Source organism: Otolemur garnettii, unplaced genomic scaffold, assembly GCF_000181295.1.
Source record: "Otolemur garnettii isolate 467f Iridium unplaced genomic scaffold, OtoGar3 scaffold00024, whole genome shotgun sequence".
Lineage (NCBI taxonomy): Eukaryota > Metazoa > Chordata > Mammalia > Primates > Galagidae > Otolemur > Otolemur garnettii.
This window is the reverse complement of record NW_003852419.1, coordinates 5,287,393-5,301,934: the sequence shown is the minus strand read 5'-3', so window position 1 is coordinate 5,301,934 and position 14,542 is coordinate 5,287,393. Positions and strand designations below refer to the sequence as shown.

The following is a 14,542-nucleotide window of genomic DNA, read 5'->3' as shown; positions in this document are numbered from 1 at the left end:
AAAACCAGGGGTGCAGGCACAGGGGCGGGTGGGTGGAGGGCAGAGGCATGCCCCAGCACCCCTTACTCTGGGAAGTGCCCTCTGGACTCTGACTCCCACCCAGGAACCCCCAGTTACATCAATTCTGAAGTTCTCCCCTCAAATCCCTGTGGGGGCTGCTGCTGGGCTCCACCCTCTAGGCCCTCCCTCTGGGCAGCCACCCAATCCACAGCAGCACCCTTCCTGATGTTCGGTGGGCGGGAAGACAGCCGCAGCCCAAGTGGAACGATGTTCCCCCACCTGGACCCACAGCTGTGCCTGTCTCATGCAGTCACAGCTATCAGGTCACCAGCAGAGGCGCTATGGTGCCCCCATTTGTGCACGTAGACCCAGAGAAAAGCACCCACAGACTCGCACCTACACACGGGCACACACGTGGCTCTTACTTGGCCTGGGATTCCCACAACGTGTCTGTGCAGCCTTCCCCACGCCCCTCACCCTCCTGGAGATTCAAACCAACCCCTGCCCTCTCCCCAGGCACCTAGCTCTAAGAACAGTCCCTCTGTCCACCTTGGGAAGGGACCTAAGGAGAGTGTGTATGCAACCCCCGACACCCCTTAAGCCTTACCTTCCCACAGGCCACCATAGAGAGGGCCACCTGGTACCAAAGGTGAAATTCTCCAAACGCAAACTTCATGGCTCGCTCCAGGCACTGGGGAGGGGGGTATGTCGCAGGGAGACAGTCAACACTCCCTCCCTCCACCACCACAGTCCTCCCCCCACCCAGCCATCCCACAGCCTTCCAGAGTAGTCACTACCCAAGCCACTCCCTTTGGGAAGCTGCATGAGGCCCACACTTGATCCTGTTAAGGCTCCAGGGGTAATCTACTCCCTGCTACTGGTATGCTGTGTGACCCTGCACATGTCTCTCACCCTCCCTGGCCCTTAGTTCCCATCTCCATAATATATGGATGATCTTACAGGGCAATCACAGGGTGAATGAGATAAGATTTGTGAAAGTGCCTTTGAAATGTAGGTATTCAACAAAAATAACAACTAACATTTATTATTATCGTGCATGGCACTGTTCTTGCTTTTACATGTACTCCTCTTTATATCCTGGAGAGGTGGGTTCTCTAATTTCCCAGATGAGTGAGCTGAGACTTGTACAACTTGCCGAGGTCAAGTGGCAAAGCAGGCTGGTAGGGAAGTGGCAAGTGGAGAAGGGGCAAACGGTGGCTCCGTCAGACTTTATGCACTGCCTGATTCCCGGGGAACTGGGCGGGCTGCACAGCTGGCCATACCTCTGAGAGCATGACGTACTGCCCCCTCCTGCCCAGTGTGATGCTCAGGAGGTCATAGATGGCCACAGCGTTCTGCAAGCTCACTGTCCGGTCCTCCTCCTGCTCTGGGACCCGGCTTAGCACCACATCCCGAGTAGCCTGTAGGTGGGGGTGGGACATTGTTTGGGAAAAAGTGAGGACAGAGATAGGCAGATGTCTGTCCCCACCTTGCTGACCCAGTCACTATCACCTTTTTGTCACTTGCCTTGGGTGAGGGAGGTAGCCAGACTCCTGATAACAGCCTTTTCCCATCCCCACACAGGCCCTCTCTAGAGAGAGAAAACGCTCACTCTTACTTAGCCCAGGCTGGGGTAAAGGAGCAGTTCTGAGCACCAAGTTCCAGGTACTCCATTTGTTATTCTATAATATTTCAAACCTACAGAAAAGCTGCAAGACCAGTATCATCACCATAAACCCGCCCTCAGTTGTTAATGTGTGTCACAGTTGCATTGCTTCTCTCTGTTACGTAATTATTATTGTCCCTCCGGAGAGTTTACTTTTTTCCACTCCCAGATCTGAGTTACAGTCACCCCCATGTTCAGGTGGCTGAGACTGTCAGTCTCCTTTAACCTGGAAGAAGGGTTCAGCCTTTCTCTTCCACGACCCTGGCATTTTAAGAAGAGGCCAGCTGCTTTGTGAAATAGTCCCTGCAGTGTTTGCAACTCTCTACAGTGAAAGCAAGAACTTCACATGTGACATGAAACCACCTGGATTTGGGAGGGCAGCTCTGCTCAACCCTTAGGAGGGAGCTCAGGCTATGGCTGGCCCCTCAGGACCCTCTTCAGCTCTCCAAGTCCCTTTGACAAGGATCCCTCCAGGACCCTTTCCATCATCATGTCTAGCCTGGACCCTAATCTTGGCTCCTGCCATTGTTGAATTCTCCTATCTGTCCCTCCCTAGGGAAAGCTCCCCCACACTCAAGGACTCCGTTCTTGGCATCCAGCACTGGGGATTTCAGTAGCTCCTAGATGCCAGATGGCTGCTGGGGGTGGGGGAGGAGAGGAAAATGTGCTTTATGAGTAGGCGATTCTGCATAATTTGAAGAGGGGAGCTCCTCACCACCAAGCCTAAACCCCCACTCAAGGCTGGGGACCCTCTTGGCCTGTGGTCTGTAGTGGGCAGCCACCCTGCCCACCTCCATACCACAGGCTCAGCATTTAGGAGGAAGGGGAAGAACGGGGTAGAGAAAGAGAAGCTACCAGGAGCAGGAGTCATGAGGGGCTCTGAGTAGCAACAGGATGGGCAGGCTAGGGATGCTCTGGGGCCTGAAGCAACCCTGCCCCAAACCCCACACTATGAGGGTTGTGCCTGAGCTGGAGCAGAGCTGGGCTCTGGCTAAATGCTCCTGCCGGCTGTTCCCAATGTCCTCCCTCCTCCTGCTCACCCCATCTGCCAAGGGGGCTCTTTCTTACACCCTTTCCCTCTATTTAAACCTCTTTCCTTGCAATGGACTCAGCCCCCTCTGTCTCTCCACTTAGGACCTCAGGACCAAGGACATGGCCTTCCTGGCAGAATAAAAAAGAGCTGCAGCCCTAGAAAGGATGTCACACCCATGCGATCCTTCCTGTCCATTAGATGGGTCTCATAGCCTCCCTCCATGCAGGACTACACGCTCCTCCTGCTGGTCAGGGGCTGGAGGGGCCTGGCTTGCAGATCCTTGCTGTGTCCTATGGTGCAGGGATGAAATGCATTCTCCTAGGAGCCTCTGGGAGCCAAACTCATCCAAGACCCAAGGAGATGGCTCACCCTGGGGGGCAACTCAGTCAACGAAGCAGACAGGAGGGTGGGGTCCCAATGGCTGCCCCTACAGCCACAATCAGTGAATGTTGCCCACTCCCCCAAGGACACAGACAGGCCCAGGAAAGGATGGTGGGATGCTTGGAAATCCCAGAGGGGTTCAGCACCAGCCTGGAGAATGGGAGCTGGCCAGGAACTCCAGAGAGTTAAGGGAGACAAGTCGAGAGGGAAAGTGCCAAGAAGTCCCCTCCTTCCCATGAGATCCACCCACATAGCCACTGCCACTGCCAGAAAGAGAGAGAAGGAACCCAAGCAGAAGCTTGGCAGGAGATGTTTCATGGAGCCACGCAGCAATACAGTCCTCGCTCTGGCCCAGGTGACCCACCTTCCCCTCCAGCTCCAGCAATTCCCCAGCTCTGGCCTCCAGAGTGGGCCCTCAGAGGTAGGGGCCTGAGAGGATGGGGACACAGAGTCCCTGGCTTCGGGGGGCCTGGAAGGAGCAGCAGTACAGGATGCATGTACCCGAGTGGAACTGAGCTGATGTCCGGTCAGAGAGCAAAGCCTTGCCAGAGGGGACGGGACAAGGCAGTTTGAGGGGCGCGGAGGACATCTGGACATCCAGCATCTGGGGACTGGCCCGCCTGCACAGACCAGAGGCTTTCAGGGGATGGTGAGCAGCCAGTGTGACATGGCCCCAAGGATCAAGTCTAAGCTCCTTTCTGTAGCTGCCCACCTGGCCAGCTTCTCTCCAGTCACAAGGAACTCCCTGCTGGTTCCTACTGTCACCACGGCCTGTCTTTGGTCATGCTGTGGTTCCCTCTGTCAACCTGGACACCTCCTGGTTCCTTACAACCCAACTTGAGTGCCCCTTCCTGCAGCGCTATCCGACTCCTGCAGCGCTATCCGACTCCCCTCCCAACACTGGCTGGGCCCTGGCCCCCCACCAGCTCTCATGGCAGGGCAGTGTCTTGCTCTCCTCGAGACGCCTGGCCCCTCACACAGCCTCACACACAGCTGGACTCAGTCCAACTTTGCAGAGCAAGTGACACTTGAGAGAGAAAAATTCTGGGCCTAGTGTGGAAATAACCCCATCTACCCTGAACTTTGACCTTTAAGAGAATAGTGTCTGGATATGTATCAGGTAGAAGAGAAGGGCAGATTTCCAGAACTTGGAGTTAATTAGGTCAGATGAATAAGACCAAAAGAGAGGGTCACAGAAGCATAAATCCTCAGGTTGGTGATGGCTCCCCCAACAGGTAGACGGCTGGCATTCTAGGGACATGTGAACTGGTACTTGTGCCAAGAGGACAGCCAGAAGCAGAGGATGGCCCAGTGGTTATACGGCTTGGGGCAGGGCTGCAATGAAATGTTCAGCAACCCTTATGTAACCATGGCAACAGGGTGGGGCGGGGGGAATCAGCACAGAAAGAAGGCAGACATAGTGCCTGGCAAGCAGAGTGAGCCAGGGCAGAGGCTCACTCAAGGGCCAGAGCTGCAGACACCCCAGGAGCTTCATGCTGCCCCCAGCACCCCCAGCCTCCTGCTCCCTCCTCCCTGGAATTGCTACCCTCAGGCCACAAAGTGCCCCCCCCACCAACTCTAACAAGGCCCTGAACTACTCCCAGGCCACCTTCTTTGCCTTTCACCATTTAAATGGTCTCAGAATTATGCTTTCACCAGATAAAATGCAGTAACAAATAGGAACATGACTATGACCCTTAAAGTAATGCACAAATGCTAAACCTTCTTCTTACCCTCCTCCTTACTGTTCTCAGAATAATGGCAAAATATTCTCCCCTGGTTTCTCCCTGCCTAGCCCTCACTGCTATAACCCCCATGCCTACCCCAAGATCCCCACCTCTGGGGATGTACAGCTCTCCTTTCATCCATCCATGCATTTAATCCCAGCAGGGCTCACAGAGTTGTCCTGCTCCTAGCCTTTGTCCCTCTGGCTGCTCTCCCAGGGCAGCTCTTCTAGACTAAAGAACATTCCCAGCATGGCTTCTGGCAAGTCAGAAGAGTGGAAGCTGAAGAAACAATGCTCCTCCCATACCTCCACCATCCAAAGCTCTGCACTGCCAGCATGACCCACTTCTGGGCTTCGGACAAGTATCCACAAAGCAAGCATGGGGCCTCATGGAAAGCCCACAAGGGAATCTCTATTTCTCTGGGGAAGGCTGGCCCACCTGAAACTTAAGGCAAGGGCAGCTCCTGATCAAACACCCAGCCCTATTTGTGCACCACACAGTACCCTTTTAAGAAGCTGAATTTTCACGTCCACCATCTGTTCTGGCCACCTCTGCCACTAAGGGTGCAGGAATAAAACCACTGAGCCCCAAAGGTGAACTGCTGTGTGCAAAATCCGGGGAAGTTTAGGCTGAACCTAGAGGCCAGGACTGCTGCTTGCCTGTGCTCTCCTGCCTTGGGTTCCTCTGATGCAAACCCAGTGTGGACCCTCTGCTGGCTGCAGGGCCTCAGATAGCACCCACCCTCCCTCCTGCCCAGGTTTCTGTTTCTCCTCTCCAATCCTGGTCAGTCTAAGAGAAGGAAAGGGAACTAGCTTGCAGAGCACCTTGTAACTCACAACAACCTTCTCGTGTACTATCATCCAATTATAGAGATGAAGACTGAGTGAGGATCAAGGAAGCCAAGTGAGCTGTCCAACCATACAGATGGGGGCCGGACACAGTACAGAACCCAGTTGGGCCTTGGGTGCTACATCCCTGCAAAGAACATGCTCTCTGGGCAATTAGTCCACAGCCCTGCACAGCCCCCCTTCTCAGAGACAGCCTCTCCATTAGCCAAGGAATGACCTCAGGAGCAACTGCTAATGCCCCCCCCCCCCCCGCTCCACCAAATTACCCCAAGAAGAAATCTCCTGGCAACACATGCCCAGCGCCTGCCACTCCCCTCACCAGCAGATATAATTACCACTGGCTCTTGACCTGCCAGCCCACAGAGGTGAGAAATGGCATGCTCTGCGACACGTCCTAGCTACCCAGTGACCCAGGTGGGGGCCACGCTACCCCCACCCCCCATGCTCCTGCAGTAGAAATCACAGCTTTTCTTGCCAGGAAGGGAGAGAGGCTCTCTCACTTCTACTGAACCAAGGGCTCCGAGCCGGCAGTGTCATCAGACCCTTTACCAGTGCAGCCTTCTGCAGAGCAAGGCCTGTGTTAGAGAAAATCAGGTGCCAAAAGCTGGAACAATCTGTGCTCATCTGCTGAGTCCCTAATGGAATCAAGCCCAGGAAGCACTTTTTTTTTTTTTAACTGAATTATCCTCAATCTAATTTATTTTCTCCTAACCAGATCTAAGTTGAAACATCTTCAGAAATGACTAGGGTAGAGCCAAGTATTTATCAGGACAAAACGAACATGTATCGAACAACAAAAATGTACCAGGTACCTCTTTCTTTATTTTCTAACTTAAAATGCCCAAACTCCTATAAGAGATGTCTTATTAGCTCCATTTTACTGATAAGAAAACTGAGGCATAGGGGGATAGAAAATTGTCCCAGACACACAGGTTGTAAAAGGCAAATTCAGGATTCAAATTGCCAGATGCCCAGCCTCACAGATTTCCCCAACCACCCACCCACACTCAACACCAGGCCTCTGTTTCCTTTCCATTTCTAAGAGGTAATATGAACAGCAACTACTTCCCCTGACAAATTAAACAGGAACCCAAGGGTTTGGTCTGCTGTGGTACATATTTTTTGCCCTGGATCAGTATTTTAGAAATGTCAAAGATTCCTGTATCTTCTAGTTCCCCAACTATTTGAGGAAACCAGGCTGGTTTGATATATGGTTCATTCAAAACTAGAGATTTACCTTAAGGGTTTAACAGATTGGGGCAATTTCTTCTGGTCTGGGAACCAGGATTTCTTCCATCTCCCTGGGCACACACTATACTAGGTAGGAGTGTATTTGGGACAAGGACAATGACTGAACTGTCCATCATTGTATCTATAGCACTAAGCATGGTCTGGCAGCTGAAACACAATTGCACGGATGGATAGGTGGGTGCAGGGATAAATGGATGGATGAATGAATGGATAGTGGGTAGGTGGGTGGACAGAAGAATGGATGGGTGGATGGATGGGTGGATGGATGGTAGGTGGATGGCTGGATGAATGGATGGATAAATGAATGGGTGGGTAGATGGATGGTGGTGGGGTGGGTGGATAGATAGACGGTGGGGGATGGATGGGTAGATGGATGGATGAATGAATAGGTGGATGGGTGGATGGATGGTGGATAGGTGGATGATTGGATGGATACATAAGTGGGTGGGTCTGTTGATAGATGAATGGGTGGGTAAATGGATGGTAAGTGGATGGATAGATAGATGGATGAATGGATGGGTGGATGAATAGTGGGTAGATGAATGGCTAGATAGACCAATAGATGGATGAATGGATGGGTGGATGAATAGTGGGTAGATGAATGGCTAGATAGACCAATAGATGGATGAATGGGAGAGTGGATGAATGGTGGGTAGGTGTGTGGATGGATGGATGGATGGATGGATGGGTGGATAGATGGATGAATGGGCAGCTGAACTGGTAGATGATGGTGGGTGGATGGATGGTAGGAGGATGGATGGATAGATGGGTGAATGAATGGGTAGATGGATGGATAAATGAACTGGTGAACTGGTAGAAGAATGGATGATGGGTGGATGAATTTTCAAATGTCCTGTTGGCCCCAAAGACTCAAAACTGGGTCCAAAACATAAATCTTCTTCAATCAGTTGTATTTCATATCCCTTACATTCCTGTGAAAGTATTAGTAAGGTTTCTATGTCCATCTTAAAAGACAAGGGCTCCCTCATCCATTCTGATCATACACAGCCAACTTATAATAACCATATCCAAGGCATCATCCCCACACCTAGAAGCTATTCCTCTGAGTTCCAAACCAGAAAATAGGGCTGCCATGCTCAGAAAGCCTAGACACACCACTTCCTATAGCACCTGCTCTGGAGATCCTGGATGTGGGAAGTGATAAAGATTAGGCCTCCGGGGTTGGCTTGGCAGGAAGAGCTTTAGCTGCAGCAAAATGAATTCTGCAAGTATTTGAAGAACTGAAGTAGCAGCCAAGCCTACTAGCTGTTGTTCTAAAGGCTTCTTCCCAAGCCCATTATCTATAGTCAAGCCCAGTCACCATCAAAGGGAGATAAGCAAAGCTTTGCAGGTACATGGAGGCCAGGCTGAGGGGACATGAAGCTTGGGGTTCAGCTGACATATCAGAGCAGGAGCCAGGGAGACTGGCATCATGGAGCCCACACCCTAGTTCTCTCATTCACTAAGAATGTGGCGGGTGTGAAGGAGGGTGTAAGACAAAAGCAGGTCCGGTCACTGTGAGAAACTGTTCCAAGCCAGAGGCCAGATCCAGAACCCAGTGGAAAGGCCGCTGCAGATGAGACACTAAAGCTAAGTCCATTGCCAACACTCTCCCTCAAATTCCTCCAGTTTCTAAATGTCTGATAGGCTGGGTGTGAGCAAGGCCAACCAGCCAACCCCATAAGAGGTGCCTCCTCCCAGCCTCAGTGCAAACAGTGTCTAAGAAGTTCCCTGCCTTCTATGCCACAGGGAGTTTTCCCAGGATGCTGCTTGGCCAGCCACACTGTCTTACAAAAGGGAAAGAACTATTTGGAAGGAAATCACATATTCAGGAAAATTCACCTACTCCACATGTGTTTTAGTAAGAGGACATGTTTTCCATGTTGAGATATAGGGCAGCTCGAGGTTTGGGGGTGGAGGGAATGTCTGTAATGGAAAGACATTTGAACTTTGGTCCTGGGGACCCCAATCAAGCGCTGGACACAGAAAATGGCTGGGGAAGACAGAGACCAGCCTTGATCCCAGCAAGGAGAAAACGAGTGATGATTCTCTCACAGACAGGCACGCCCTTGTTCACAAAGCCCTCCCTAAGTCTTGTTGCATTTGATCCTTGAAATGCCTTCTTTGGCCCCTTTACACAAGGAAAAACCAAGAATTAGAGCAGTGAGCAAAGAAAAGAATCAGGAGCTCGGGCCCTGTGTCCTGTGCTTGGGAAGCTGCTTAAGGAGATGGATGTGGTTCAAACCATGGCTGCAAGGCTTATGAGTATGTGACTGTGACCAAGACATGCACCTATCTCGGACCTTACTTTTGTTCATCTATATGATGGGAACATACAGAGTTAGAGCGACCTCTATGAAGCTATTGTTTCTGTGGGTCATAAACATTGAAAATTGGCAGCTTCACATGGCTCCACATAATGCTCACTAATCAGCTTGGAACTGGCAGAGAAAGGGCCTAAGAAAGGGCCCTGTTTTTAGCACCCGCCTGGGAACTACATGTCACCCTCAGCACATAAAGGTGACAGTAAGGGCTCAGCGCCTGTAGCTCAGTGGCTAGGGCACCGTCCACATACACCAGAGCTGGTGGGTTTGAACCCAGCCCGGGCCTGCCAAACAACAACAATTACAATAAAGAAAAAAAAAATAGCTGGGCATTATGGCAGGCTCCTGTAGCCCCAGCTACTTGGGAGGCTAAGGCAAGAGAATCGCTTGAGTCTAAGAGTTTGAGGTTGCTGTGAGCTGTGACACTACGGCACTCTACCAAGGGTGACATAGTGAGACTCTGTCTCAAAAAAAAAAAAAAAAGTGACAGCAAGGACCAATGTTCCCAGAAACAGGTGATTCCAGTGCAGCCCCGCATGAGGTGAGCTGCAGCAGGCATGTGGGTAAGAACACTGGTCTGCATCTGGGGCTCCATATTTGAAACTGGGGTTCAGGCTGCGGTCAGAGCCCATTTTCTGTGAAAAGCATGCTGTTCTCTGGTGAAAATCAGATCTGTCACTTGGTACCTCCATCTCCACACCTGGTTAAGCAGCTTCATGTCTCCTCCCCCTGAGCAACTACTTACCCACCTCACAAGCAAACATTTCAGGACAATGCCCCAGCCCGCGCCAGCACTCCAGATCCAAACAGCTACACCCTCCAGGGGAGCTCTCTGATGGGACATGCACTAGGCCTGGCTGAGGAAGGACACACGCTGTCTGCCCGCTCCTGTCTACTTGCCAGGAGCCCTGTGGAGCCAGAGGCAACTCAATAGCCAAAGCTCTCTAAACGAGCCTGGATACTGCAGGGTCCCACACATTCAAAGGATCATTTGTTTCTGACTACTCAGGGATCTGGCTCATGGGGTCTTGGTTTTTTGTTTGTTTGTTTTAGAGATAGGGTCTCATTCTGTCCACAGACTACAGTACAGTGTTGTCAACATAGCTCACAATAGCCTCAAACTCTTGGGTTCAAGTGATCCTCCTGCCTCAGCCTCCCAAGTAGTTGAGACTACACGTCCATCCCACCAAGTCTGGCTGATTTTTATTTTTATTTATTTATTTATTTATTTATTTTAACAGATGGGGTCTTGCTGTGTTGCCCAGGCTCATATCCAACTGTTGGCCTTAAATGATCCTCCCTGCCAGGCCTGGGTCTTGGTTTCTTAAAACTCTACAGCCACACACTGCTGCTCTCAGGTGCATCACCTTAAAAACAAAATCTATTTATTGACCTCATGGTTCCCAGCTTTCAGCTGTCCTATGCTAAGCCTCCAAAGCACCTTGTCACTGGGAAAACACTGCCTGGCATTGTGGCTGCCACGTGTGTGGATATGCATATGTATATATGTGTGTGCATGCGTTTGTGTGTGTGTGTGTGTGTGTGCATGTGCGTGTGTTTGCCTCATTTCCCTGCCCAGGGCACAGGTGACAGGTCTTATGAAAAAGTCTAAACAGCCCTTTACATGTGCCGTGTCCAGTGTGCCTCTTCCCCTCCTCTGCTTTCCTCCCCTGCAGCTGTCACACACCACCCTGACACTGTAGTTGTTAACTCACTATTACCCACTTCCCTCACAGAATGTAAGCTCCATGAGGACAGGGACTTTCTTCTGTTTTCTGTAACTCTGGCATCTAGAACAGAGTTTGGCCTGGCACAAACAAGATGCCCAAGAAGCACTGTTGCATGATGGAGTGCATTCCATCATAGCGCACCTACCTCTGTGCCTTAGTGTCATCTTGCAGGGATTGGCCGCCAGCCCCCACAGTATACACTCATCTCATTCCCTGCCCCTACTCTCTTGCATATGTCACAACACCCGGCACAGAACTGCTCAACAAGCACTGCTAACTTGCTGTCAATCATTTGTTTTCATCCCCAGAGGTAGGTGGGGTCTGATGCATTGAATCAGCAGTGTTCTCTGTGGGGTGGAACACAGGCCTCCAGACGCAGCCTCGTGCAGCCAGACCCAAACCTAACCGACTCTACTCACCCCTGTATGTGAGACCAGGCCCGAAGTACCTGCATTAGGGACATCACTGGGAGGAGGAAGAGCTTGACCAGGCCATGGGTGGTGTGTCCCTGAGCCCCACATCCCTACCCACAGGGCCAGAGTGCCAGAGGTAACACCCTGGAGCTTACCATGGACTCGCTGATGAGGAGGAGCAGGAGGGCTTCCTCGATGTTGTCCTTGGGGCAGTAGAGGCTGAAAGATGCAAAGGGCAGGCCAGTTAGAGCACACCCCTTATCAGGCAGCACCTTGGCCCACCACGCTGGCCCTTGTGTCCCAGAGTCAGCCCTGCCCTGTAAGGTGACCCTCCCCTGCATAATTGATGGGTACCAGATATCACCTACAGCTTTCACAGGCCCCAGAGTTATGACTGTGCTGGGCTGGAATTCTATAGATGCTCCTGGGGCAGAGGCGCCCCTCCCAGCACTGCAGGTGGTGGCTGGGGCGAGGGGCAGGGTGCGGCAGGAACAAAGCTCCGCAGATGGCCACAGACTCTATCTTTAATTGTTGGCACAAACAAGACAGACAGAGGTGTACTGAATGGGACTATTAGGTAGACAGGGAACCCTCAAACCATTTGTTTAACCTCTGGGTGCCTTCTACGGTTCTCCCCACAACTTGTACCCCAAGACCTCTAGTCCACATGGCTTCACCTGAGACTAAAAAGCCTGTATGATAGTCACTGGGTGGAAACCAGAGGACAGAGCCGGGCAAAGCGGCCAGGATCAATCCCTGTGCAAGGCATGAGACTGGTGTAGACCCATGGGACAGCTGGAACTTACTTGTCTCCTTCGTAGAGGTGAGGTTTCCGCAGAGCCTGTGTGACGAAGGCATTCTCCTCCTTGCCCATGAACTCAGGCAGAGGGTGGGACAGGGGGCTCCAGTAGCAGTCCTCACTCAGGGAGTGCAGCAGGACCCCCGCCAGGTGCCTGGCTGCCATCTGGCAGAGACGGGGGCACTCAGACCCAGGCACAGGCCTTGGCCCTGCCCACAGATAAGTCTAGAAAGCCCTCTGCCTACCACCCAGCCAAATCTGCCCACCGTGCAATGGGCCTCCGGGGATGCCATTCCCAAAGATCCCTGTCACTTCTCCCGTCCTCTCAGCACTGAGGCTCCCAGCCCTCCTATTGGCCGTGGCTCCTACTCTATCTTTTCTCTTCTCTCTTCTCCCAGATAAAAGGTGCTTTTCCTCCTGCCCTGACCCCTGGAGACCAGCCCAGCGCTGATAATCACAGGCCTTGCCCTGGTGCTAGAAAAGAGCACAAAGCAGCAGCAGCTCTCTCTACTGATGCCTTTCTGACATCTGACCAAGAATTCTAGTGTGAGAAGTAGCTATAGCTCTAACTTTGAGTGAAGTAGGGCCTAAGAGGGCAGGCCAGCACTGGGGTGGGCAAGCAGGCTCACTGTCATATTAGGATCATAAACAACTCCTTTTTTTTTTGTGAAACAGAGCCTCAAGCTGTCACCCTGGGGAGAGTGCTGTAGCATCACAGCTCACAGCAACCTCCAACTCCTGGGCTCAAGCGAGTCTCCTGCCTCCACCTCCCAAGTAGTTGGGACTACAGGCGCCCGTCACAATGGCCAGCTATTTTTTGGTTGCAGCCATCATTGTTGTTTGGTGGCCTGGGCTGGATTCGAACCCACCAGCTCAGGTGTATGTGGCTGGCGCCGTAGCCGCTTGAGCCATAGGTGCCGAGCCCATAAACAAATCCTTAAGAATTGCCATGCTGCCTTGCTGGGGAAGGGATGGCAGGAGATCTGAACTGTGAGGCAATGCTAGGGCCTCTGTGTGTGCTGAGGTGGGAAAGGTGCTGAGAGAGCATGCGGAGAGAGGGCTGAGGCTGGAAACTGACATCTGCCACAAGCAGGGAGAAGCAGGAGCAAGCCCACAGGCTGCTACCATCCCTGCCCCCCACTGAACCTGACCCCTGAATAAGCCAGCCACAGCCAGCACCCCTAGTTACCACTTTGAAGTTCTGAGTCGCTTTGGTCTCCACGGTCCGTAGGATTTCCCGGAGTTCTCTCATGCCCTTCACGACATTGCTAGTGGGAGGACAGTAGAAGTGGAGTCATTACTAGCCACACTCCCACAAAGACATCTCAGCGGCCTGCAGACCCAGGAGGAGCTGCCTGCTGGTGTCTTATTCGAACTCATTCAATAAGGGAATTGAAAAGTCAGAGTTGTAACACAAGGACCCTACCCGCCTAGGATGCCAACAATGAGAAGGGCAGGGCCCCGGGACGATGTGGCCTTCTAGTTCCCTACCAAATACATAGGTATTTCAAACACTATCTCGGCCCAAGCCTTGGGCTGTCTCCAGAGTCTAACCTGAGTTGGCCTCAATATTTCCACCTTCAGCTGCTCTACCCGGTCAATGCTGGAATCCATCTTTGCCTCTCAGTCCCTGCTGCCACGGCCCCAGGTTAGCCAGTCTCACCCCTCCAGTCAACACTCTGCCTTGAAATAATTTTCATGCTTGCCAAAGTATGACCCATAGCAAGAAACACAACACATACCACAACCAGTATATGCACACATTGAAGTAAGTTTCTCCACACTATACCTGTCTCTAATGTGCGCAATTGACACAGATAGTTTCTATTTTACTCCTCCCCCCTACCCACCTGCTGTAACATGATATACTGGCGCAGCCCACTAAATAGATCTTACAACCTACTAATAGGTTGTGGTCTGCATTGTGAAAACTTTTCCCACCACCCTTTAGGTGGCCAACTGACATGTGACAGTCAACTGGATTCTACCCAGGTGAGCCCTCATAGTGGCCCCAGGGCTTACAGAATCTAGACCAGGACCCCAGAACAGCTTCCTGGGCTATGTGGTCTACCCCTCACCCTCTCCCACCTGAGCCTCAGCATTCAGTAAGCCCCTTTGACCAATCTCGCTCCCCAGGTCAAGTCTCATACAGGCTCCCCCGCTGCCTTAAACAGCCATCCCCATTCATCCTAAAACCAGTTCCAAGGTCACTTCTTCCATGAAGGCTTCCCAAGGCCCTCCCCATACTGCCCTGCCTGCATCTTACACTCCAATGATTCATCTTCTAAGGCAAACACAGCCTCTCAAGATCAGTTTCCAGCTGCGGTAGTGACACTGCACTCTGTGGCCTCCTGGGGGCTTGTGTCACGT

General features: G+C 52.0%; 1 protein-coding gene across 2 annotated transcripts in view; it reads right to left on the bottom strand.

Moving 5' to 3' along the window:
• Window positions 1–14,542, bottom strand: part of TTC7A (tetratricopeptide repeat domain 7A) — a 123,818-nt gene that overhangs the window by 59,503 nt on the left and 49,773 nt on the right. For both annotated transcript variants that reach the window (XM_003787892.3, XM_023512136.1), the window contains exons 6-10: window positions 13,362–13,440; window positions 12,180–12,337; window positions 11,529–11,592; window positions 1,284–1,421; window positions 608–691 (exon numbers count right to left, since the gene is read on the bottom strand). In XM_003787892.3, the coding sequence (XP_003787940.1) occupies window positions 608–691; window positions 1,284–1,421; window positions 11,529–11,592; window positions 12,180–12,337; window positions 13,362–13,440 (523 nt within the window). The remainder of the gene's footprint in view (window positions 1–607; window positions 692–1,283; window positions 1,422–11,528; window positions 11,593–12,179; window positions 12,338–13,361; window positions 13,441–14,542) is intronic.